The sequence below is a fragment of the Mustela putorius genome, unplaced genomic scaffold, assembly GCF_011764305.1.
Source record: "Mustela putorius furo isolate JIRA1106 unplaced genomic scaffold, ASM1176430v1.1 tig00000179_pilon_pilon_pilon, whole genome shotgun sequence".
NCBI classification, from domain to species: Eukaryota; Metazoa; Chordata; class Mammalia; order Carnivora; family Mustelidae; genus Mustela; species Mustela putorius.
This window is the reverse complement of record NW_025421305.1, coordinates 1,265,447-1,290,957: the sequence shown is the minus strand read 5'-3', so window position 1 is coordinate 1,290,957 and position 25,511 is coordinate 1,265,447. Positions and strand designations below refer to the sequence as shown.

Sequence of the window (25,511 nt, the reverse complement as noted above, 5' to 3'; positions counted from 1 at the left end):
GGCGCCCCCAAACATGAAGTGTTGAATCCAAAGTAATCCTCTCATTTAAAGTGTATTAAGGCTTCTGTTTTATGGGTTAAAACCAAGAGAATTGTTGTTGGAAACAGTCTCTCTTGTGCTCACATTTTTATCACCACAGCAACAAATTGGTTAAGCATTTTAAGAGGTCCACAAGATCCCCTAATTACTTCTCCTGAGACTTATGAGCTCACCAACCTATAAGCACAATTTTACCTGTATTTCCTCTAAAGATGTTCTTCTGTTCTCAACCATATTGGAATTCATCTTCCACACCATGTGCCAAAAAGGTCTTGCTAATGTTTATCCCTACATTAAGGTACTGTTTACCACCATGAACAGTTCAGTGCCAAATAAAGTGAAAGATTTCATGATCTCATTCCAGATCATTATATACATTCAAATAGTGTCCATTAACTGAATCTATCTAGTTCTGCAATTTGTTTTATTAGTCAGGTTTACATAAAATTAGAAAAAAATCAGAAAATTGGAAAAGCTTTAGAATTAGAAAAATTAGAAAAACCTTGGAAAAAAGAACTCAGAATTAACTTTATTACTACTTTATATTCAACACGTCCATAAGTATGTTAATGCTACAGAATAGCTGATCTTTCTCTTGATCTTTTACTATATTCTTATATATGCCTTTATAGCAACTTTTTTACTTATCAGTTTGATTATAGAGAAGTTTTATATATATGTGTGTGTGTGTGTGTATATACATACATACATATAAAATTTGGTTCTGCCAATAATGAGGTTCAATATTCACTGTTCTATCCATAGTATCTTTACTCAATCCCCATTAAAATTAATCAGAAACCAGACAAGCTAGCTCATTAACAGGACAGCAGCCAAAAAACAGCCTTTATCCAGAGACTGACAAAGAACTCACGTAAAATGTTGACCAAATATTCTAACTAGAGCTTATAGAAAGTGTAAAATAGCTCAGTTTGAAACTAAAATTCACTTTGTCCTAAACCAACAAAGGGGGGGGGGGGATCTCAAGCATCACTCTTCTTCCATATAAGTTTTAGCTAAATAGATAAGAAATAAAATTAATAGGCAGGGAACTGCATAATTTATTTTGAAATCTCTTACTGGAACTGTTCAAGCATACATAAGCACCTATAATCACCAATTGTTATGTGATCTTTTAGGTAAGAACACAGCTAGTGATAAAAACTTTTGATCTGCTTTTCAAAATTTTCTAAACAAATAGCCATATCTTCACCAATTACCTGAAGGATAAATAAATAGTCATAGAATGAATGGACAAAAGCCAACTTTTCCAGAGATGAAAGAAGACGGAGAAAAAGCCCTCACTGTTGGGAAAGAACTGACTTGCACACTTCCTAATTGGTGAAAGAGCATGCCTAAACTTTATCGTAACACCTATTCTTCTTAAAATTCCTCTAACCATTTTATTGGTTCAACGAACTCCCATCAGGCAAAATCCATTGCTCCTAAATCATTTATTTTCTCATTTATCTGGATCTAAAGAGAAACAACTAGACATTGACATTATTCCCCCCTGACAAACACAACCCATGAATCAACTTGACAATTGCCTTATACTTCTATACGCTTTTTCTCCTCCTCCTCTTATTTGAATTATTATTCAGATTGCTTTTAAACCACCTTTCCCTAAATTTTTCAATTTCTACCTAAAGGAAAGGGAAAAGGTGACAACTAATAGATCAAAACAAACCATTCCCACACAACCACTCTCGTTTTATCTGGCTAACCCTAAATATACTGTTTAAGTTTTTAAGAAATAAAAAAATACTCATGATATAGAAAAGCAGATTTGTAAAGAACACTAATACTTGAAATAAACTAAATGCTAGTAGGAATCTATAGCAGTCAATAAACATAATTAACACAAAAGTCTTTGTTGGTTTCTCTTTTCATTCCCACTCCTGGTTAAGATATCACCTACACATTCAACACAACAGCTATGCATTTAGCCAACTAAAGAAATAGCTAGGCATATCCTTACAACCAAGGATTAAGGGGAAAATAGGATAGGGAAAGAAAAAGGAGGAACTGTCCTTCACAGGTACCCAAACAGTGGGAACATGGGATAAAGTTAGCGAGACGACGAGGCGCCTGGGTGACTCAGTCAGTTAACCGACTGACTTCTTGGTGTCAGTTCAGGTCACGATCTCAGGGTCGTGAAATCCAACCCCACGTGGGATTCCTGCTCACCACACAGTTGGCATGAGATTCTCTGTCTCCCTCTGCCTCTCCCCGCCACCCCCACATAGGTGCGCTCTCTTTCTCTCACTGCTGCCACTTCCCCCTGGGCCTGCACTCCCTCACTCAAATAGTCTTTAAAAATGTAAAAAGTTAGCAAGATGAGCCCTCCTCCCACCATCTACGGTAAGTATCAAAACATATGTACATGGTCATATTCGATTTTATAAGTTCACCTGAGCTCTTTTGTCTTCCTCTGGACCTTATGCTTCAAATACATCTGAACTGATTATAAAAAGACATCTCAGTATTTAACTGTATTTGTTCTAGTTTTTATCATTTGATTGCTTAAACTTAACATTTAACAAGGGGGGGTGGGAACAGATCAGCTCACTTGACAATACATCCAATAAGCACTGTGAAGGCACTAAGGAGACAAGGTGAGTAAAGTTGACTATCCATAGTCCACTACGATACTCTTAAAAAAATTATTATATCAAAGTTCTCATTAAAGAAGTTCTTATAGTTCTAATGAATCAACAGTAAAACAAATATCAGAGTCACTCATTTAAACAGTAACAGAGGATATATGCAGTTAAAAAAAAGTTAGCAGGATCAAGAATCTACTCTAATGGAAGGCCAATCAACTCGGGAACTAGCCATAACTCAAGTAACTGAAATGTAAAATGAGAAAAGACCTTCACTAAATACTTTATGGAGAGAAAAATAAGAACATATTGACTCTTTTCTAGGGTTTTTAGAAAGAGTTTTATGGAATAGATTGCATTTCATCTTCATTTTGGAGGCAGAAGAGGACTTTTAAGAAGGTAGAGCACATATTTGGAGGCAAAAGAGGACTTTAAGAAGCTGGAGTAAAAAGAAATAAGAGGAGTTTCTCGGTTCCCCTAATTCAGAGATTATTATGTCTGGAGGGAAATCTCAGTTTTGAAAAATATTCACCACTTTCAAGAAAACAGTTTTAACTTTTACTGTATGATTCTACTCAGTACAATGAAAAAGAAAGGAAGTAAGAAACATAATGCTTTCACAGATACTCTGAGAGGACACACACACAAAAAGAATCTACAAATAAAAATGAGAATTCCGTAACATTACCAGATACCAAAATTCATAAATAAAAAGTGACAATATTCTTAGTTAAAAAAAAAAATTAAAGATGATTACATATTAGAAGTAAAGAATAAACCTAATAGATGTGCAATGTCCCTAGGGAGAAAAATAAACATTTACTCTGTTAGGAACCAAAAAATCTAGAGATAACACATATAATAATCACAGATGGGAAACTTAACATCACTAAATATCCATTTTTCCTAAATCAATAAATTCACTATGATTCCAGCCAGAATCCCAACAGGGTTTATAATAGAACTTAATTGATACTAAAATTAATACAAAAACAAGGCTCAAGTATAGTCAAGATGATTTGGAATAGAGGAAGGGATCTTAGATAATAAGGCTTATTATACAGCTATAGTAATTAAGACAATGAATGTAAATGAGAGCTAGACAAATAGACTAATGGGCCAAATCTAACCTCTACAACAAATCCACATACGTGCGGGAACTTGATGTTTATTAGTGAAGTATGATAAATGAAAGGATAAGAAGGACTATTAAATCAGTGCTGACAGGGGCACCTGGGTGGCTCAGTGGGTTAAGCCGCTGCCTTCGGCTCAGGTCATGATCTCAGGGTCCTGGGATCGAGTCCCGCATCGGGCTCTCTGCTCAGCAGGGGGCCTGCTTCCCTCTCTCTCTCTCTCTGCCTGCCTCTCCATCTACTTGTGATCTCTCTCTGTCAAATAAATAAAATCTTTAAAAAAATAAAATAAAATAAAATAAATCAGTGCTGACAGAAAAAAAACAGTTAATCCATGTAGAAAAAAAACTGCATCCATATCCCACAGAAATAAACATACAGAATCCTGAAATACAGAACAGATTTATGATGTCAGTATTGAGAAGGATTACTTAAATATACAAAAAGTCAATACCATAAGGAGATGGATAAATCAGACCCCACGGAATTTTATAGTTCTGTACTTTAATCCATCTACTCCTAAAGAAAGTAAAAAGACAAGACCCAGACTGGGAGAAGGATGCTTTACAGCTGATAAACACACATAATCATTAGTCCAAATAGTGACAAATTCTACAAACCAATATGAAAAAAAGGGGAAAAAAAAAGACAAAAACCCCAGTAACAGGCAAAAGATATGAACAAGAAATTTATGAGGAATAAACCAAAGGGGTAAATGTGGGAGATGGTCAAAATTCTCATGATCATTAAAAAATGAATTATTTAAAGTAGGAGGTAACCTGTTTACAATGAACAGACTTATAATTAAAAAGCTTTATAGTACCAATGCAAACTCGGGGACATTCTACAAATTAACCAAGTGCAATCTTCAAAAATGTCAACTTCATAAAATACAAGACAGAACTGAGGACTATTCCAAAATGAAGGAGATTTTAAAAACAGCAACAACAACAACTTGACAGCTGAATGAAACACATGATTTAAACTATACTCTTTTCCTACAAGAGACCATTTTGGTACTACAGAGAAAACATGAACAGGGTCTGAGAATTAGTTGATAGAAATTGATCACTATTAACTTTCTGATTTGGGTGGTTGTGGTGTGGTTATATAGGAGGTTTATGGAATTAGGAGATTATGGAACATGGCGTCAGCGACCTACCAACAAATGGTTAAAAAAAAAGAGTTTCTGTACATTGGTCATTACTACAGAGAAAAAGCTTAACAAGAATGAAACCATCAGATTCTGGGTTTTATTCACCTTTGGAAATTAAGGAAGAAGAACGGAATTATGAATATATAAGTCACTTCAGTGATATCTGTGGTGGTGTTGGTTATGTTTTATTTTTTGTATATTTGAAATATCGTATTTTTAAAAAGCATCTTTAAACAAGTAGATTCAACATTATACAATGAAAATAGTTTCAAAAAATCAAATTGTGAATGCCTTTACTATTATCTATGTTTCCCCACACTAAAAGCTGATATATGTATTAAACAGATCATCTAAGCTCTTAATACTAGTAGACACCTAAAGCACATGCTTAAGAGATAATGATGGCATTTTATAAATGTGCTCTCTCACTTTTAGATAAAGGCTGACAAACATCTTCCCAAGAAAAAATTAGGGCATCACTATTCATACTTATGTACTCTGTGCAATTTAGGGACCATTTTTCTTCCATACTTACAAGTGATGACAGGAAGTCCAGAATTTAAAAACTTTGTCAGAATTATATCATCATTGGCACTCATTTAATCCCTGTTAATGATCACATCTAGATAGCTGACCTTTCTTGCATAGCTTTCATTCTTTCAGAGAGAAGTGAAAAATGAAACAAGAAGGGATGAATGCATGAAATCTCTCTTCCTATTCATTATTTTAATGTTTATGTGTAAATGAGAAAACTAGCAATTAAGGCTAATTTCCATCCAAACATAGAATTGCAGGTAAAAATAACGTGGGATCTTAGAAATCTTAAAAGTTAGGAATATACATTTAACAGGCAATTAAGATAACCAGTTGAATGATTCTGCATTAATTTAATCTAGAAGGAAAGGCCTATTGAAATAACAAAGGATAAATTCTACAAGGGATTACACACAAGCAGCTGTGAGAAGCAGGTTTAATGAGTACTAGGCCAGACAGAACATAGGAAAGCATCAAAGAAAAGTAATGTTTTGGCCAGAATTTAAAGTGTGAATAAGGTATGGAAGAGGTATGGAAGGGTACATAGAAGTCCAGTGCAATTGCCCAGGGAAGAGGTAATGAAAGGTTCATCAGAGAAGAAACAAAATCAGGACCTATTAAGGACAGAAATGAATGCATGTGACCAATATCCAAGGGGGGGGGGGGGGGGGCAAGAAGAATTCCCCAATCTCAGGGTCTCACCGCAGCAGGCCTCTGAGAGAGAATTAAGGTATAAATACTTTTGTGGGGGAATTTTGTTTAAAAAATATGACAGAAGGTGAGGTCAACAAGATGGCAACATAGGTCATTGCCAAAGTCAATAATACCCTCCACAAAGGCCATTAACTCTCCATAGGCAAGATAGCACTGTGAAAATCCCAGAAACAAGGAACAAAGCTTTAGCATGCCCCTGCTAGATGGTGAAGACAGTATTAAAATCAAGTAAACAGGAAACAAACAAGTTCCAGTAACAATCCTAAAAAAAACAGAAGTCTACCAGCTGACAAAAAATTCCAAATAATCTTCTTTGAAGTGTTCTAAAACAATGCAGACAACTAAATGTAATTAGAAGGTAGTATGAGCAAAATGAAGTTCAAAGAAACCATCAAAAGGGGAAAAAGAGAAAGTCAAGGTATTCAAAGATAAATCATTTGAAATTATCTAGTCTAAGGAGAAAAATGAAAATTAAAAATGTCTATGTGGGGTGCCTGGGTTGCTCAGTGGGTTAACAGTGGGTTAAAGCCTCTGCCTTCAGCTCAGGTCATGGTCTCAGGGTCCTGGGATTGGGCCTCACATTGGGCTTTCTGTTTAGCAGGGAGCCTGCTTCCCCTTCTCTCTCTGCCTGCCTCTCCGCCTACTTGTGATCTCTCTCTGTCAAAATAAATAAATAATTTTTTTTTAAATGTCTATGGACACCAACAAGAGAAACAAAATATCAAGTATAAACCTCGGTGGCAGGGTGGGGGGTGGATAAGAAAAAGTCTACAATGATAAAGGCTAAAAACCTCCTTAACTTGGGGAGAGAAATGGATATCTAGATTCAAAAGGTCCAAGGACTTCTACATAAGTTGAACCCAAAAAGCTACACTGAGACACATTGTAATTAAATAGCCACAAGTCACACACAAAGAGAATTCTGAAAGCATGAGGAGTAAAAGGGACTAGTGACAAATAAGGGGACCCCATATGACTATTAACAGATTACCCACTAGACACTTCATAAGCCAAATGAATGAAACATTCTAAGTGCTGAAACAAAAAAGTCAACAAAGAATAGTATATCCAGCAAAGGTGTCCTTCAGAAATAAAAGAGAGACAGGACTTTCCCAAAACAAAAGCTGACTGAGTTCATCCCCAGTAACCTGTCTTATAAGAAATGCTAAAAGGGCTAATAATACATTATATGTCTATAAAAAAATTTAAAAACTAAAAAATAAATAAATACATATTTATTCATGTGTTTAAAAAAAAAATGCTAAAAGACATTCTCAAGCTGAAATAAAAGGACACTGATCCCTACAAAAGATATATAGGAGGGGCGCCTGGGTGGCTCAGTGGGTTAAGCCTCTGCCTTCAGCTCAGGTCATGATGCCAGGGTCCTGGGATCGAGCCCCGCATCGGGCTCTCCACTCAGCAGGGAGCCTGCTTCCCTTCCTCTCTCTCTACCTGCCTCTCTGCCTACTTGTGATCTCTGTCAAATGAATAAATGAAATCCTTAATATATATATATATATATATATATATATATATATATATATATATATATGAAAAGAAATAAGAAATCAGTAAGAAAAAGCCAAATTCTGATTTTGCAAGTCATTTATGCTAGTTTTAAAAAGTTAAACTTGTGAACTATAACTACAATTTGTTATTCTTACCCAATACTAAAAGAAATGTCAATTGTAACACTCACAACCTAAAAGGTTAAAGTAGTATAAAGTTTTCATGTGCTATTAAAGTTGTCAGCATAAAGCAGGATATTTTAACTCTAAGATATTTACTATAAGCCTCATGGTAACTATAAAGGAAAATCTTTTATATAGCACAAGGCTATAAAGGTGTTCATAACATGCTGCCACAAAAAGTCAATCACAAAAGACCACCACAATGAAAGAATGAAAAATCTAAAGGAAACAATTACCATGGCAACAGAAAGTCCTTCTCAATAAACACAAATGGATAAAATTCTCCCAAAAGACACAAAATGGCTGAATGGATTTTAAGAAGATCCAATAATATGCTGCCTACAAGAGAATCCCTTTAGCTGTAAGGGCATACATAGGCTGAGAGTAAAGGAATGAAAAAATGTATTCCAAACAAATGGTAACCAAAAGAAATCATTTTGGGGGCACCTGCATGGCTCGGGTGATATATCCCAGGGTACTGGGATCAACTCCCAGATTGCATCTAGCTCCTTGCTCAGCAGGGAGTTTGCTTCTCCCTCTCCCTCCCCACACTCATGCTTATGTATGATCTCTCTTGCTCTCACTTTCCTCAAATAAATAAGATCTTTAGTTTTTTAAAAAATCAGTTTTATCAGAAAAAAACAGAATTCAGTTAAAAATGGTCACAAAAGATCAAGACTATGTAATGACAAAGGGATCAATTCATCAGGAAGCTAAAAACAATTCTATTTATGCTCCCTACATATGAGAACATAATTATATCCAGTACAGAACTAAAGAGAAATTAACTGCAATACAATAGTTAAACAATATAATACCCCACACTCTGATCCAGTCAGAATTAGTCAGGAAAGAGCAAATTTGAACAATACTATAGAATGGATACATACAAAGTTTACTATTCAGGAATTGCAAAATACTAATTCTTCTCAAGCACACATTGAACATTTTCAGGATTTAGCGTATGTTAGGTCATAAAACAAGCCTCAAAATTCAACAAGATAAAATATTATCAAGTATCTTTTCTGATCATGATGGTGAGACACTAGAAAACAGTATAACAAGAGGAAAGCTGTAAATTCAAATATGTGGAAATTTTACAACACCATCTTGCACAATCAATGGGACAAAGAAGAAATGAAAAGAGAAAAATAAAACTACCTGAAGACCAATGAAAACAAAATCACAACATACCAATACCAGTAGGATACAGCCACAGTAGTATAACACAAATTTACAGCAATAAGTACCTACATTAAAAAAGAAATATTTCAAATTAGGACACCCAGGTGGCTCAGTCGTTGAGCCGCCAACTCTTGGTTCAGGGCAGGTCATGATCTCAGAGCATCCATGTCAGTGCTCATCGGGGAGCTGGCTTAAGGATTCTCTCTTTCCTCTCAGTCCCTCCCCAGAGTGTGTGTGTGTGTGTGTGTGTGTGTGGTGTGTGTGTGTGTGTGTTTATACTCTCTCTCCCTCTAAAATAAATAAATCCTTAAAGAAATATCCCAAATTAACAAAGTGGCTTCATATCTCAAGGAAGAAATAAACTCAGCCCAAAGTTAAAGACATAATAAAGATTAGAACGGATTAGAAAATATTTTAGGAGTGCCTGAGTGGCTCAGTCATTAAGTGTCTGCCTTCAGCTCAGGTCATGATCCCAAGGTCCTGGAATCCAACCCTACATCAGGCTCCCTGCTCAGCGGGAGGCCTGCCTCTCCCACTCCCCTGCTTGTGTTCCCTCTCTCACTGTGTCTGTTTCTCTGTCAAATAAATAAATAAAATCTTTTTTAAAAATTTTAAAAAGAAAATATTTTTAAAATGGGGGGGAAATCATGAAACAAAAGGTAGGTTTGAAAAGAGAAAAAAGGGGCACCTGGGTGGTTCAGTGGGTTAAGCCTCTGCCTTCAGCTCAGGTCATGATCCCAGGGTCCTGGGATCGAGACCCGAGTCGGGCTCTCTGCTCAGCAGGGAGCCTGCTTCCCCCTCTCTCTGCCTCTCTGCCTACTTGCGATCTCTCTCTCTCTGTCAAATAAATAAATAAAATCTTTAAAAAAAGAAAGAAAAGAAAAGAAATGATCAACTCAAAGAGAAACACTCAATGTTCTGAGTATTCAGAAATAACCCTTCTTTTGCCAGCTAACATTCAGAGCTGCAACCCTTCTGAGGACTGCTTTCATAAGCAAGCTTCAGTTCTGGAAGCTGGAAGTCTAAGATCAGGATGTCAGCATTGTCAGATCTGCTGTTCTCAGATCAAGGTACATAGTCCAGCTTACTGTGACACCCAGAGTGTGATCACTGGGGTATCTTATTAGTGGATGGAAGGGTGCACCTTGCCTGGATCATGGTTGATATATTCAGTTATAGATCCCCTCAACCACCTTTCACCAAAATGACCAGGAGGAGAAACACCCAACAGAGGAAAAATCCAGAGATTGTGCCCTCTGCCACAGAACTATTGGATATGGACATAAACAGTATTCGGAAAGGGAATTCAGGGTAAACAATTATCCAAGCAATGGCTAGGTTCGAGAAGACCATTAGTGACAACATAGAATCTCTAAGGGAGGAAGTGAGAGCTGATCTGGCAGAAGTTAAAAATGCTATCAATGAGGGGTGCCCGGGGGGCTCAGCTAGTAAGCATCTGCCTTTGGCTCGGGTCATGATCCCAAGGTCTCTGGGATCGAGCCTTGCATCAGGCTCCCTGCTCAACAGAAAGCCTGCTTCTTCCTCTCCCACTCCCCCTGCTTGTGCTCCCTCTCTCGCTGTGTCTCTCTGTCAAATAAATAAATCTTAAAAAAAAAAAAATGCTATCAATGAGATCCAATCTAATCTAAATACTCTATCAGCGAGAGTAACCCAAGGCAGAAGATAGAATTAGTGATCTAGAAGACAAACTAATAGAAAAGAAGGATCAGGAGGAGGCTTGGAACAACAGCTTAGAAGCCATGAAAACCGAATTAGGGAAATAAATAATGCCATGAAATGTTCCAGTGTCAGAATTATTGGGATCCCTTGGGGGTAGAGAGAGAGAGAAGACTAGAAAATATAGTTGAACACACTCTGGATGAAAATTTCCCTAATCTGGGGAATGGAACAAGTGTTCGTGTCCTAGAGGCAAGATCAACGAGTCTAGAAAGACATCCAGACAATTAATTATGAAATTCATAAATCATAATTTCAGACAGAAGTTCTTAAGGGCAGCTAGGGGGAAGAGATTCCTTACATACAGAGGAAGGACCATCAGAATAACATCAGACCTGTCCACAGAAAACTAGTAAGCCAGAAAGGGCTGGCAAGACATATTCAGGGCACTAAATGAGAAGAACATGCAGCCAAGAATACTTCATCCAACAAGGCTGACATTCAAAATGGATCGACAGATAAAAAGCTTCCAAGACCAGCAAGGTTTAAAAGGGTATGCGACCACCAAGCCAGCACTACAAGAAATATTAAGGGGAGGGGGAGGTTCTATAAAAGAAGAACCCAAGAGTGACACAGAAATATACAGAGACAATCTATAGAAACAAGGACTTCAAGGCATCACGAGGTCAATAAAAACTTACCTTTTAATAATCACTCTTGACGTGAATGGCCTAAATGCTCCCATAAGATGGCACAGGGTTGCAGAATGGATAAAACGACAGACCTGCCCATATGCTAGATAGACAAGAGACATAAGAGACACATTTGGAACCTAGGGATATATCCAGACTGAAAGTGAAGGGATAGAGAAGCATCTTTCATGTCAATAGGCCTTAAAAGAAAGCTGGGGTAGTGATTCTCATATCAGATAAATTAGATTTTTAAGCTAAAGACTGTAGTCAGAGATACAGAAGGACACTACATTTTTAGAAGGTCCATCCACCAAGAAGATCTAACAATTGTAAATATTTATGCCCCCAATATGGGAGCAGCCAACTACTTAAGCCAACTGCTACTCAAAATAAAGAGTCACCCAGGTGCCTGGGTGCCAGCTGCCTTTGGCTCAGGTCATGATCTCAGGGTCCTGGGATGGAGCCCCACATCGGGCTCTCTGCTCAGCAGGAAGCCTGTTCCCCCAACCTTCTCTGCCTGCCTCTCTGCCTACATGTGATCTCTGTCAAATAAATAAATAAAATCTTTTAAAAAATAAATAGTCATATTAATATGAATACATTAACTGTAGGGGATCTTAACATGCCACTCTCAGTAATAGATCATCCAAGCAGAAAATCAATAAAGAAACAAGAGCTCTAAATAATGCACTGGACCAGATGGACCTCACAGATATACACAGAATATTCTACCCTAAAACAAAAGAATACTCTTTCTTCTCAAGTGTACATGGAACTTTCTCCAGAATAGACCACATAATGGGTCACGAATCAGGGCTCAACCAATACCAAAAGATTGAGATTATTCCCTGAATATGCTCAGACCACAATGCTTTGGAAGTGGAAACTCAACCACAAGAAAAAGTCTGGAAGGAATTCAAACACTTGGAAGCTAAATTCCACCTTGCTTAACAATGTTTGGATCAACCAGGAAAACCAAAGAACTTAACCAATTCATGGAAACCAATGAGAATGAAGACACTTTCGGTCCAAAAAACCTGTGGGATACAGCAAAGGCGGGGTCCTAACGAGGAAATACATAGCCATCTAAGCCTCACTCAAAAAAACTGAAAAACCCAGAATACAAAAATTGAAAAATCCAGAATTCAATAAATTGAAAAAATCTAGCTCTCTTTACACCTTAAAAGAACTGGAAAATCAGCAACAAATTAAGCCAACCCCACACACAGAAGGGAAATAATCAAGATTAGAGCAGAGATCAATGAGTTAGAAAACAGAGATACAGTAGAACACATCAAATAAACTAGAAGCTGGTTCTTTGAAAGAAAAAAAATAAGATCAATAAATCTAATCTAATCCAAACCAATCCAAAAAGAGAGAGAGGACCCAACTTAATAAAATTATGAATGAAACGGCAGAGATCACAACTAACACCAAGGAAACAGAAATAATCATCAGAAATTATTATCGACAATTATATACCAATAAGTTAAGCAACCTAGAAGAAATGGATGCATTCCTGGAAACCTCTATACTTCCAAAACTGAATCAGGAAGAAATTGACAAATTGAATAGGCCAATATCTAGTAATGATGAAGCAGAGACCAAAACCCTCCCAAGAGCCCAAGACTTGATGGATTCCCTGGGGAACTCTACCAAAATTCAAAGAAGAAATAATACCTATTCTCCTGAAGCTGTTTCAAAAAACAAAAAAAAAAGAAGGAAAACTTCCAGACTCTTTCAATGAAGCAAGCATTACCCTGATCCCCAAATGAGGCAAAGACCCCACCAAAAATGAGAATTTCAGACCAATATCCCTGAGGAACATGGGTGCTAAGATTCTCAACAAGATCCTAATCGGATCCAACAGTATATTAAAAAGATTATCCACCATGACCAAGTGGGATTTATCCATGGGATGCAAGGGTGGTTCAATATTCCCAAATCAATTAATGTGATAGAGCGAATCAATATGGAAAAAGAGAAGAACCACATGGTCCTCTCAATTGATGCAGAAAAAGCATTTGACAAAATACAGCATCCGGTCCTGATTAAAACAATTCAAAGTATAGGGATATGGGGGAACATTCCTCAACTTCATAAAACCTATCTATGAAATAGCCACAGCGAATATCATCCTCAGTGGGGAAAAGTGGACAGCCTTCCCTTTCAGATCACATACACGACAAGGACACCCACTCTTGCCACTGCTGTTCAACATAGTACTAGAAGTCCTATCAACAGCAATCAGACAACAAAAAGAAGTAAAATTTATTCAAATTGGCAAAGAAAAAAAAATCAAATTCTCTCTCTTTGTGGATGACATGATACATTCTATGGAAAAACCCAAAAGACTCCCACCCCCAAACTACTAGAACTCATACAGCAATTCAGTAATGTTGCAGGATACAAAATCAGTGCATAGAAATCTGTTGCTTTCTTATACACTAACAATGAAAATATAGAAAGGGAAATGAGAAAATCGATTCCCTTTACTATAGCACCAAGAACAATAAGATACCTTGGAATAAACCTAATGAAAGAGGCAAAGGATCTGTACTCAAGGAACTACAGAACACTCATGAAAAAAAATAGAATAAGACACAAAAAGATGATGGAAAAGCATTCCATGCTCATGGGTCGGAAAGAATAAACATTGTTAAAATGTCTATACTGCTCAGAGCAATCTATACTTTCGATGCCATCCTGATCAAAATTCCACTGACATTTTTCGAAGTGCTGGAACAAACAATCCTAAAATTGGTATGGAACCAAAAAAAGACCTCAAATTACTAAGGAAATGTTGAAAAAAACAAAACTGGGGCATCACGTTGCTTGATTTCAAGCTTTACTACAAAGCTGGGATCACTAAGACAGCATGGCACTGGCACAAAAATAAATACATACACCAGTGGAACAGAGTTGAGAGCCCAGATATGGACCTGCAACTCTATGGTCAAATAATCTTCGACAAAGCATGAAAAAAATATACAGTGGAAAAAAGACAGTCTCTTCAATAAATGGTGCTGGGAAAAATCGGACAGCTATATGTAGAAGAATGAAATTCAACCCATTCTCTATACCATACACAAAGATAAACTCGAAATGGATAAAAGACCTCAACATGAGAGAGGCATCCTTCAGAATCCTAGAGGAGAACATAGATAGTAACCTCTTCAAGAATGGCCATGGCAACTTCTTTCAAGACATGTCTCCAAAGACAAAGGAAACAAAAGCAAAAAAACGAACTTTCATACTTCATCAAGATCAAAAGCTTCTGCACAGCAAAGAAAAGTCAACAAAACAAAGAGGTAACCCATAGAATGAATGGAAGAAGATATTCACAAATGATACTACAGACAAAGGGCTGATATCCAAGATCTATAAAGAATGCCTCAAATTCAACACACACAAAACAGATAATCATGTCAAAAAATGGCCAGAAGACATGAACAGACACTTCTCCAAAGAAGACATACAAATGACTAAAAGACACATGAAAAAATGTTCATCATCATTAGCCATCAGGGAGATTCAAACCAAAACCACATTGAGATACCACCTTATACCAGCTAGAAATGGCCAAAACCAACAAGACGGGAAACAACAAGTATCGGAGAGGATGTGGAGAAAGGGGAACCATCTTAGACTGTTGGTGGGAATGCAAGTTGGTGCAGCCAGCACTTGGAAAATGGTGTGAAGATTCCTTAAGAAATTAAAAATAGAGCTACCCTATGACCCTACAATCGCACTACGGGGTATTTATACCAATGATACAGATGTAGTGAAAAGAGCCATCTGTACCCCAGTGTTCATTGCTGGGTGGCAGCAATGATCACAGTCCCCAAAACTATGGAAAGAGCAGAGATGTCCTTCAACAGACAAGTAGATAAAAATGGTCCATGTATACAATGGAGTATTTGTGCTTCCAGCAGAAAGGATGAATACCCGACTTTTGTTTCAACATGGATGGGACTGGAGGAAATTATGCTGAGTGAAATAAGTCAAGCAGAGAGAGTCACTTACTCTCTGGTTTCACTTACTTGTGGAGCATAAGGAATAATACGGAGGACATTGGGAGATGGAGAGGAGAAGTGAGTTGGGGGAAATCAGAGGGGAAGACAAACCATGAGAGACTGAACACTGAGAAACAAACTGAGGGTTTTGGAGGGGAGGTGGGTGGGGCGTTGGGTGAACCTGGTGATTCCTTAAGAAATTAAGGAGGTATTAAGGAGGGCACGTATTGCATGGAACATTGGGTGTGGTCCATATTAAAAAAAATAAAAAAATAAAAAAAAAAGAGAGAGAACACTCAGATCAGAAATCAGAGAGAACACATTACAAATCCTATCACCAATACACAGAGGGTCATAAGAGACTACTCTAAACTATATATACATACCAACGAATTGGAAAACCTAGAAATGGATAAATTCCTACAAACACACAACTTACCAAGATCGAATCATGAAGAAACAAAAAATCTGAACACACCAATAGAACACTGAAATTTAATCAATAACCAAAACTGCCCAAAGTCAAGACTGGATGGTTTCACTGGGTAACCAAACATTTAAAGAATTAACATCCATTTTCCTCAAACTCTTCCAAAAGACTGAAGAAGAGGGAAAGAGGGAATACTCCCTAACTCTTTACCAAGCCATCATTACCCTAATGCCAAGCCAGACAAGGACACTACAAGAATACTCTAAGCCATTATCACCAGTGAGTTTGGATGCAGAAACTCTTTTTTTTTAATTTATTTTTTTATTAACATATAATGTATTATTAGCCCCAGGGGTACAGGTCTGTGAATCGCCAGGTTTACATACTTCACAGCACTCACCATAGCACATACCTTCCCCAGTGTCCATACCCCCACCCCCCTCTCCCTCGCCCTCTCCCCCCAGCAACCTTCAGTTGTGTTTTGTGAGATTAAGAGTCTATTATGGTTTTCTCCCTCCCAATCCCATCTTGTTTCATTTATTCCCTTCCTACCCCACAAACCCCCCCACGTTGCCTCTCAACCTCCTCATATCAGGGAGATCATATGATAATTGTCTTTCTCTGATTGACTTATTTCACTAAGCATAATACCCTCTAGTTGCAAATGGCAAGTTTCTAATACCCATGTTGTTGCAAATGGCAAGATTTCATTTCTTCTGATGGCTGCATAATATTCCATTGTGTGTATGTATATATATATACCACATCTTTATCCATGCTAGAAGCAGAAACTCTCACAAAATACTAGCAAGCTAAATTAAACAGTACATGAAAAGGACTGTACACCACTAAAAAAGTGGGATTCATCTGACAAAATTCAACATCCATTCGTGATAGAAACTCAGTGAACTGGGAATAGAAGCAGACCTTAACATATTAAAGGCTGTATGAAAGGCCCATAGTCCACCTGTACTCAACTGGTTAGAGATTGAAGCTTTTCCTCCAAGATCATGAAACAGACAAGGATGCCTACTCTCACCTAAAGCAACCTAGTACTCTAAGTCATAGCCAGAGCAGAGGCAAGAAATAAAAGGCAACCAAACTGAAAAGGAAGAAGTAATGCTGTCACCTATTTACAGAGGATATTATGTATAGAAAACCCTGAGGGCTCCACCCAAAAACTGAGAACAGATGAATTCAGTAAAGTGGCAGGATATAAAATCAACACACAAAAATCAGATGCATTTCTATACAATAACAGTGAACTATCTGAAAAAAAAAAATTAAACAATCTCATTTACAATAGGATGAAAGTCAATAAAACAAGAATAAATTTAGGCAGGTAAAAGATCTGTACATGTAAAGCAATGGTGAAAAATATGAGTACATAAATAAATGGGGAAAACATTTTATGCTCTTAGGTAACAATTAGTATTGTTAAGATATCTATCCTACTTAAAGCTATCTATAAAGTAAATGCAATCCCTATCAAGATTCCAACCACATTTTTATATAAATAGAAAAAACAGTCTTACACTGTTTTTTATGGAACCACACAGAATACCATGATTAACCAAAGCAGTCTTGAAAAAATAAAGCTGGAGGGATCATGCTTACTGACTTCAAACTATATTACAAAACTACAGTAACCAAAATACAATACTGGCATAAAAACTGATACATAGATCAATGCAAATGAATCAAGAGCCCAGAAAGAAACCATACATATATGGTCAACTAATATTTGACAAGAAAGCCAAGAATACCTAATGGGAAAGTTGGTCTCTTCAATAAATACAGTTGGGAATACTGGTTAACCACAGGCAAAAAAGAAACATACAACTAGACCCCTACATTACACCACTCAAAAATTAATTCAAAATGGATTAAAGACATAAATTTAAGACTTAAAACTATAGAACTCCAAGAAGAAAATACAGGGGGAAAGTTTATGGACATTGTTTGGGGCAATGCTTTTTGGATAGGACAAAAAAAAGCACAAGCAATAAAAACAAAAATAAGCAAGTAGGCTTTCATCAAATTTGCACAGCAAAAAAGCCATCAACAAAATGAAAAGGCAGCCTCAGAATAAGAGAATATATTTACGAGCCACACATCTGACAAAAGGTTAATATACAAAATATATAAGGAACTCCTACAACGCAAACAAAAAAAATCTTATTAAAAAGTGAGAACAGGAGTGCCTGGGTGGCTCATTGGGTTAAAGCTTCTGCCTTCAACTCAGGTCATGATCCCGGGGTCCTGGGATGAAGCTCCATATCAGGCTCTTTGCTCGGCAGGGAGCCTGCTTCCTCCTCTCTCTCTCTCTCTCTCTCTCTCTCTCTGCCTGCCTCTCTACCTACTTGTGATCTCTGTCAAATAAATAAATAAAATCTTAAAAAAAAAAAAAAAGTGAGAACAGAATAAACCTCTATTCCAAAGAGGATAAAGAGCTAAATTCTTCATCACTAATCAGCAAAAAAATCCAAATAAAAAACCTTAAGAGGGGGTGCCTGGGTGGCTCAGTGGGTTAAGCCGCTGCCTTCAGCTCAGGTCATGATCCCAGGGTCCTGGGATTGAGTCCCGCATCGGGCTCTCTGCTCAGCGGGGAGCCTGCTTCCTTCTTTCTCTCTCTCTCTTTCTCTCTCTCTGCCTGCCTCTCCATCTACTTATGATCTCTGTCTGTCAAATAAATAAATAAAATCTTAAAAAAAAAAAAAAATCCACAAGAGGGAGGCCTGGGCGGCTCAGTGGGTTAAAGCCTCTGCCTTCAGCTCAGGTCATGATCCCAGGGTCCTGGGATTGAGCCCCGAGTTGGGCTCTCTGCTCAGCAGGGAGCCTGTTTCCTCCTCTCTCTCTGCCTGCCTCTCTGCCTACCTGTGATCTCTGTCTGTCAAATAAATAAATAAATAAATCTTTTAAAAACAAACAAACCAGAAGAGGTATTACTTCAGACCTGTTAAAATGGCAGTTATCAAAAGGATATCAAGTGTTAGTGAGAATGAAGAAGTGGGAACCCAGGCGCACTGTTGTGAGAATGTACATTGTTACAGGCACTGTGAAAAATAGTACAGATAAAAAAAAAAAAAAATTAGGGACACCTGGGTGGCTCAGTTGGTTAAGCAGTTGCCTTCGGCTCAGGTCATGATCCCAGCGTCCTGGGATCGAGTTCCACATCAGGCTCCTTGCTCCGTGGGGAGCCTGCTTCTCCCTCTGACTCTGCCTTCCACTCTGTCTGCCTGTGCTCGCTCTCGCTCGCTCTCTCTCGCTCTCTCTCTGACAAAGAAATAAATTTAAAAAAAAAATCTAAAAAAAAAAAAAAATTTAAAACCAGAACTTCTGTCTGATATCAGCAGTCCCACTTCTGGGTACATATCCAGAGGAAATGAAAATCACTCTCTGGAAGAGATACCTGTACCTCCATGTTTACAGTACTATTTATGAAACTAAAATGGCAAAACAAAAAAAAAAAAATAAGTATCCGTTCAGATAAATGAATAAAGAAACTAGTGTATACATATACATAATAGAATATTACTCAGCCGTAAGAAAGGAAATGCTGCCATTTGCAACAGTATGGATGAAACCCAAGGGCATTACACTAGGTGAAATAAGTCAAAGAAATACTACATGGTATTACTTACATGTGCAATCTAGAAGTAACAAACTCCCAGAAACAGATTAGTGGTTGCTGGGAGCTGGTGAATGAAGTGGATGAAGGAAGCTGGAGGGAGTGGATGAAGGCGGTCAAGGAGTACAATTTACAGTTCTAAGACTAACAAATTCTGAGGATCTAATGTACAACTTGGCCAATCTAATGCTGTATTGTATACCTGAAAATTGCTCAAAGTCAATCTTGAAAGTTCTTTTTTTTTAATTTATTTATCTGAAGGGGTGGAGAAGGGCAGAGGGCGAGAAACCCTCAAGCTGATTCCCCGCTGAGTGCAGAGCCCAGGAAGAGACAGGGCTGGATCCCAGGACCCTGACATCATGACCTGAGCCAAAATCAAGAGTCGGACACTCAACCGACTGAGCCATTCAGGCTCCCCTAATTCTTAAGTTCTGACTGTGGGACTGAAGGTAAGGTATGGTAACTAAATGAGGTGACAGACATGTTAACTATCCTTATCGTGGTAATCATTTAGAAATATATATGCTCCAATCACCATGTAGTACACTTGAAACTAACATTGTGTGTCAACAGTACTTCAATAAAATAAATATTGGGCCATTATAAAGCATTTATACACACACACACACACACACACACACACACATATATGCATCAATCAAGTCACACTGTATACCGTAAGCTTACACAATGTCATATAGGTCAATTGTATCTCAGTAAAGTTGGAAAAATATCAAAAGAAAAGAATGAGATCAGTTTCTGGCCTGTTGAGGTTTAGCATCTTTTACAGAGTTTGATTATAGCTGCTCTTCCGAAGACAGCAGAGCTGGGGATACTCTAACATGAAAGGGCTCCCATCCCCCATGAGAAATGTGAAAGGAACCAAAGTGGACAAAGAAAAGGTAAGAGGACCAGAGGTAACGCCCTGAGGAAATGAAAATCAGAATCAGGAAACCTAGAATGGAACTTGGTAAAAACTGTCCAGAGAACAGGACAATCAGAAGGAAAGGAATGTCATGGTAACTAAGGAAAGAGAGCTGCAGACAAGAGCTAGTGGAATGTATTACATATAAGATCTAATGATTAGAAAGCCACTTATAGTTAGGAGGGTAAATCTAGAATAGCAAGAAAGAATCAAGTAGTTTATACTCCCTAGAGGGCAACTTCTGAAGGGAATGAGATAAAGGATAAGAGCAAGGGCCAAAGGATACATCAGCTTCCCGTGGGCAGGATGTACATCCCAGGGAAGCAGCAGTCCTGGGCCTCTGAGAGGTTCTGCATCCAGAAGGCGACTCCTGCAGAGGAATAGGCTTACGGAAGACCAGGGCAGAAGACCAAAGGATACATCACCAGTGACAGTGACAAGGGAACTGTGGGTGAGACTGGGCACCAGGGAGCACAAAAAAAGCACAGGAGAAAAGAATCAGCATCTATAATTTCCTACACCTGTAAAAGGCAGAACAGTCCCCCACGTCCATACCCTCATCTCTGGTCCTATAAATGAGTTACATTACCTGTTAAAAGGGGACTCTGCAATACTATGTTGCAGTATTACAGTAATACAGGAGTCCTTCAAAGCAGAGAACTTTCTGTAGAGGGAGACAAGAGATGCCACAGGAGGAGAAGGCATAGAAATTTTAAACAGGAGATGGATTTCATGTAACAGAGAGGTAGGGGCCCACACAAAGGATAGGAAAGAGGCCTTTGGGAGCTAAGGCAGCCCCCAGAGGACAAGCAGGACCTCAGTCCTACAACAGTGAGGAACTGGATTCTGCCACCATGAACTTGGAAGAGGTTCTTCCCAAAGCATCCGGTAAGATCCCAGCCATTTGGACACAGATTTCAGCCTTGTGAAACCTGAAACCAGGTGAGTCAACCTGGACTTTGACTTGCAGAACTAGGAGACAGTATGTTGGCATTTAAGCCATCAAAAACCATGGTAATTTGTTACAGCAGCAATAAAAACCAACATCACCCCAGAGCACCAAGGACAGATTATAAACACCCTAGACCAGAAGCAAACTCTTATTCCTCCTCTCCTCACCTCCCATGTAGTCCTAGAGGAAATAGTTGGCAGTCTGGAGAGGATAGCCAAGTAAGGTAGAGAAACAAAAGAGGCCAAGCTCATTCCCTAACCACTGCCCCGAATGGAGACCTAAAGTAAAGCCAGCCTGTAAGGGGGAAAAAGACAGCTATTTTTTAGATCAAAATTATTTTTATAATTTTTTTCTGTTCAATCTCAAAGCCAAGAGAAAGACTGAGACCCGCCTGGGATTTCACCTAGGAGCACAAGAATAAGCCAAGGGAGCTGCTATAAAGAGGCAACAGCTACAATGATCAAGTCACTTTCAGCTTGTATCTATCATGCTCAAATCACTCAAAAACCAGTTAACATAGACCTACAGTGAGTCCAATAGTAAGCACTGAAACTTGACTTCCAGAAATCAAAGTTGTATATACAAGATGTTCACATAGCTATTTCACAAAGCTAGATCCACACAGAAACCAATAGGGGCTTTTGGATAACAATTCCACTTTAACCAAAAGACAAATGGGAAAAAGAGCCCTTAAGTAGTTTCAACATTCATCATTGCTTAAAAAAATAAGGCTCAACCCAACCTCGACCGAAAAGCCCTATAAACTATTGCCCAGAGACCAAGTAAATCCATCTCCAAAATAAACAAGAAAGGATTACAAATATTCAAGCATTATACCCTTACCTCTCATTATCAAGTCAGCACACTGAAGACTATTAAAAAAAAAGTTTCTGTAAGAACAGTTTTTATTTTATGTAAAAATTACTTCAATACTTTTGATAAAGTTAAATAAGTTTTTAAAAATTGCACAATGTCAAAACTAGGCATTTAGATGTAAATTTTAAATGACAGAAAATCCCTGTAGCGGCAAACGCCAAGACTTAGTTAAGGTTGCAGACTTGATGCGGCTTCTTCTAAAGGACAGAGGTACGACGGACAGGGGTGCCTAGATGGCGCAGTTGGTTAAGTGGTAACTCTGGATTTCCGATGAGGTCCTGATCTCAGGGTCACACATTGTGGGACTCCACACTCAGCAGGGAGTCTGCTCAAGACTCTCTCTCTCCCCAAATCGTCCACCCCGCCCCTGTTCTCTCCCTCTTCCACTCACTAAACAAATAAAAGTTAAAAATGTTTAAGAAGTACTAGATATGTAAGTAAAAATAAAAAAATTTAAACTCAACACTTCATCTAGCATTCTCTACAGACATAGACCAGCTTTAAATTTGTCAAAAATGCAGTACCCTGTACAGCCTGACAGATATCACTCATCTACATTTAGGGAAGGGAAGAGAACTTCCTCAGCTCCAGAAACATCAGTGGATTTTCCCTTATAATGTATTGTCAGTCAAGCAATCAGAAAGGGAAGAAGAACCTTTTTAAAAAAAAAATAAATAAATAAGACCTTAGTTCTCACAAACTCACTTAGCGAACTGGGCATCCCTGACCCATCAAAAATTTCATTTTACTGCTGCTGAGTAAAATGAGTTTGATTGCAAATGATTTTCTGCCAACAGGGATACCTGTTCAGATTTAACAAGCGATCGGGCCCAGCTATTAAATATGTATTGTGTAAACACTTCAGAAATGTCAATATCCTTCTGCCCTATTCATAACTACAAACACTTAAAGTCTTACCCTTCTCTGGGTAACTGACCCTCTTCACAGTAACTGAAAAATACCTCAAGTAATCACGGTCAGTACAGAATACCGCGAACTATATCCAGTACTCCCTGTAGCTATACTTGTAATGGCTTGTGGTGTTAAGATGTGGCCTCATAAACACCTTATATTAATAGCTTACTCACTTATACTCAGATGCCACTAGCAATCATGATCAAAAAGAAAAACGTCTTAACAAAGTAGTCACCAGGAAATGAAAGTAGTACCATTCTAGAATCTCCTAGGTAATTTAGGTCAGTGATTCCACATATAGTACATGGAATGAGAAGGGAGCTAAGGGCACTTTATTATCTGGAGTCCTCCAATGTGGTATTGAAGAGAACTACCATAATATAAGCCTCATTAACAGAGGCAAAGGCCAGCAAAATATAAAACAAAAACAAACAGAAGTCCTCACTTCGGTGGCACATACGCTAAAATTGGGGGGAAAGAAAAGATTTTTTGCTCAAGGCTAAAATGATACCAACTCATGGAGATGACAGAGTTAATAAGGAGTTATAAATGTGTGATTAATTAAAAACAAAATTAGTCCTTCATCAAGAGCTGACATAATAGGTAAGAATGTCCCAAGTCTAAGGTTCATGCAAAACAATACTAACATATGCTCAGTGATGAAAAGTTAGGAACCACTAACACTAATTAATCCTATGGAGACACAATCTAGGCATTCTCTCTTTCTGGGGCCTTCTAAAGCTCCATGTATAACCCTGAACACAAATATTTGATGAATAGAAAATAAGGCAGTATAAGGGTAAATATTTTGTTGATTCCCGTTAAATAATGAGGAGACCAGCTATTAACTTTCTCAAATTTCAAACACATTTTACACACTAAATAAGTCAATTTCCCTAAAAACTAATAAGGCTGTCAAAAATAATAGAGGAATAGAGAAAATAAATCCTGAGTTGAAATATTATATAACTCTTCAAAATGGTATAAAAAATCCTCTCATAATTGGCCCTAAATTATCACTCCAGTCCAATTTTTCAAACCTCTCACACAATCCCCCTAAGCTATTTGTACCTCGCTCTGTCTTGGTTCACTGTCATTTCCCCATCTTAAAGGAATGTCCTTTCACTCGGCTTATTCCAACCCTATAAGGCCACACCTGCCTCTAAGTCCATCTGCTCCAGGAAATTTCCCTAAGCTACTATAATAACCTTTCAATTTTGGCTTCCCCTGAAGCTAATGAGGTATCTCAAAAATTAGTTTCTTCCTACTCTGAATTTACAAGGAACTTAACCATTAATTAGAACCCTCTGGCATTTCTTACTCATTTAATTCTTCAAAATGTTTATTTTGATTCCTCCAAGATAAGCAACTTGAGGGTAAGAGCTATATGTAAAACTATTTAGATGCAATTAGCATTCATTTTGTGATAAATGATTTTGAACGTACTTAACACAGTGGGTTGTTGGTCAAATTAGTTTACCCATGAGCAGAGTCAGGACCACCATTTATTGGAACCAACCGAAGGCGGCTTCTAACAGCACTGTCTCCACCAGAAAAGACACACCCCAAAATAAGTAAGTTCTAGTCTCCTCAGATAGAAATGTTCTGGGACTCTATGAACCTGGTTATCCTGAGAACTAAGAAAGGAATCAAACAAGAAAAAAAGATGAACAAAATCAGCATACACATACACAGCACTGTGATGATCATTCTAAAATGCAAACAACCCCTAATAGACCCCTTAGATAATCTTTAAGATTCAAAATGTACCATTATGATACTTGAGAGGGTTTTTATGTATTCTATATATTACACACACACACACACACACACACCCTAGTGTGCCAATCTTCCTCTCTTTTTTTTTGGGGGGGGGGGGGGGGGGGGGTAATCCTAAAACTAAAGCTCTGTATGCCTAAATTGCTATCTTCAAGGACATTAGAAATCATATATGGAACACAAGCCTTAAATGTTCATTGGTCCATTAACAAGGTAAGGTTTTTTCATCAATCATTTTATGGAAAAAATAAATTCTTACCATCATCTTTTCAAAAAGTTCTAAGACTTCATTCTGTGACAGTGGCTTTGGAATATTTTCCATCACCTCAGAAGAGCAATCATTGCTTGAAAATGCAGTCTTCAGGTTGGAAAGTGGAGGTCTCTCCTTCTTGCTCCCTGGAATTCTTATGCTGGCAAATTTGTCCAGCTACAAAGGCAAAGGAGCACATGCGTTAATATTTCCTCCAACAACGTGTATCTGGTTGCCAAAATAACCCCCCACCAAAGGGTTGATCCCATGATTTCATATCACTATGATTTCATCAGAAGGCATTCAGCAC

At 37.9% G+C, this 25,511-nt stretch overlaps 1 protein-coding gene across 5 annotated transcripts in view; it reads right to left on the bottom strand.

The window, feature by feature from the left end:
* Window positions 1–25,511, bottom strand: part of DIAPH3 (diaphanous related formin 3) — a 499,636-nt gene that overhangs the window by 428,928 nt on the left and 45,197 nt on the right. For 4 of the 5 annotated variants that reach the window (XM_013047223.2, XM_013047224.2, XM_004775321.3 and 1 more), the window contains one exon: window positions 25,211–25,378. In XM_013047223.2, coding sequence (XP_012902677.2) covers window positions 25,211–25,378 — 168 coding nt within the window. Of the gene's footprint in view, window positions 1–23,345; window positions 23,396–25,210; window positions 25,379–25,511 lie in introns of those variants that run through there. The other variant, XM_013047226.2, reaches the window with a different exon arrangement.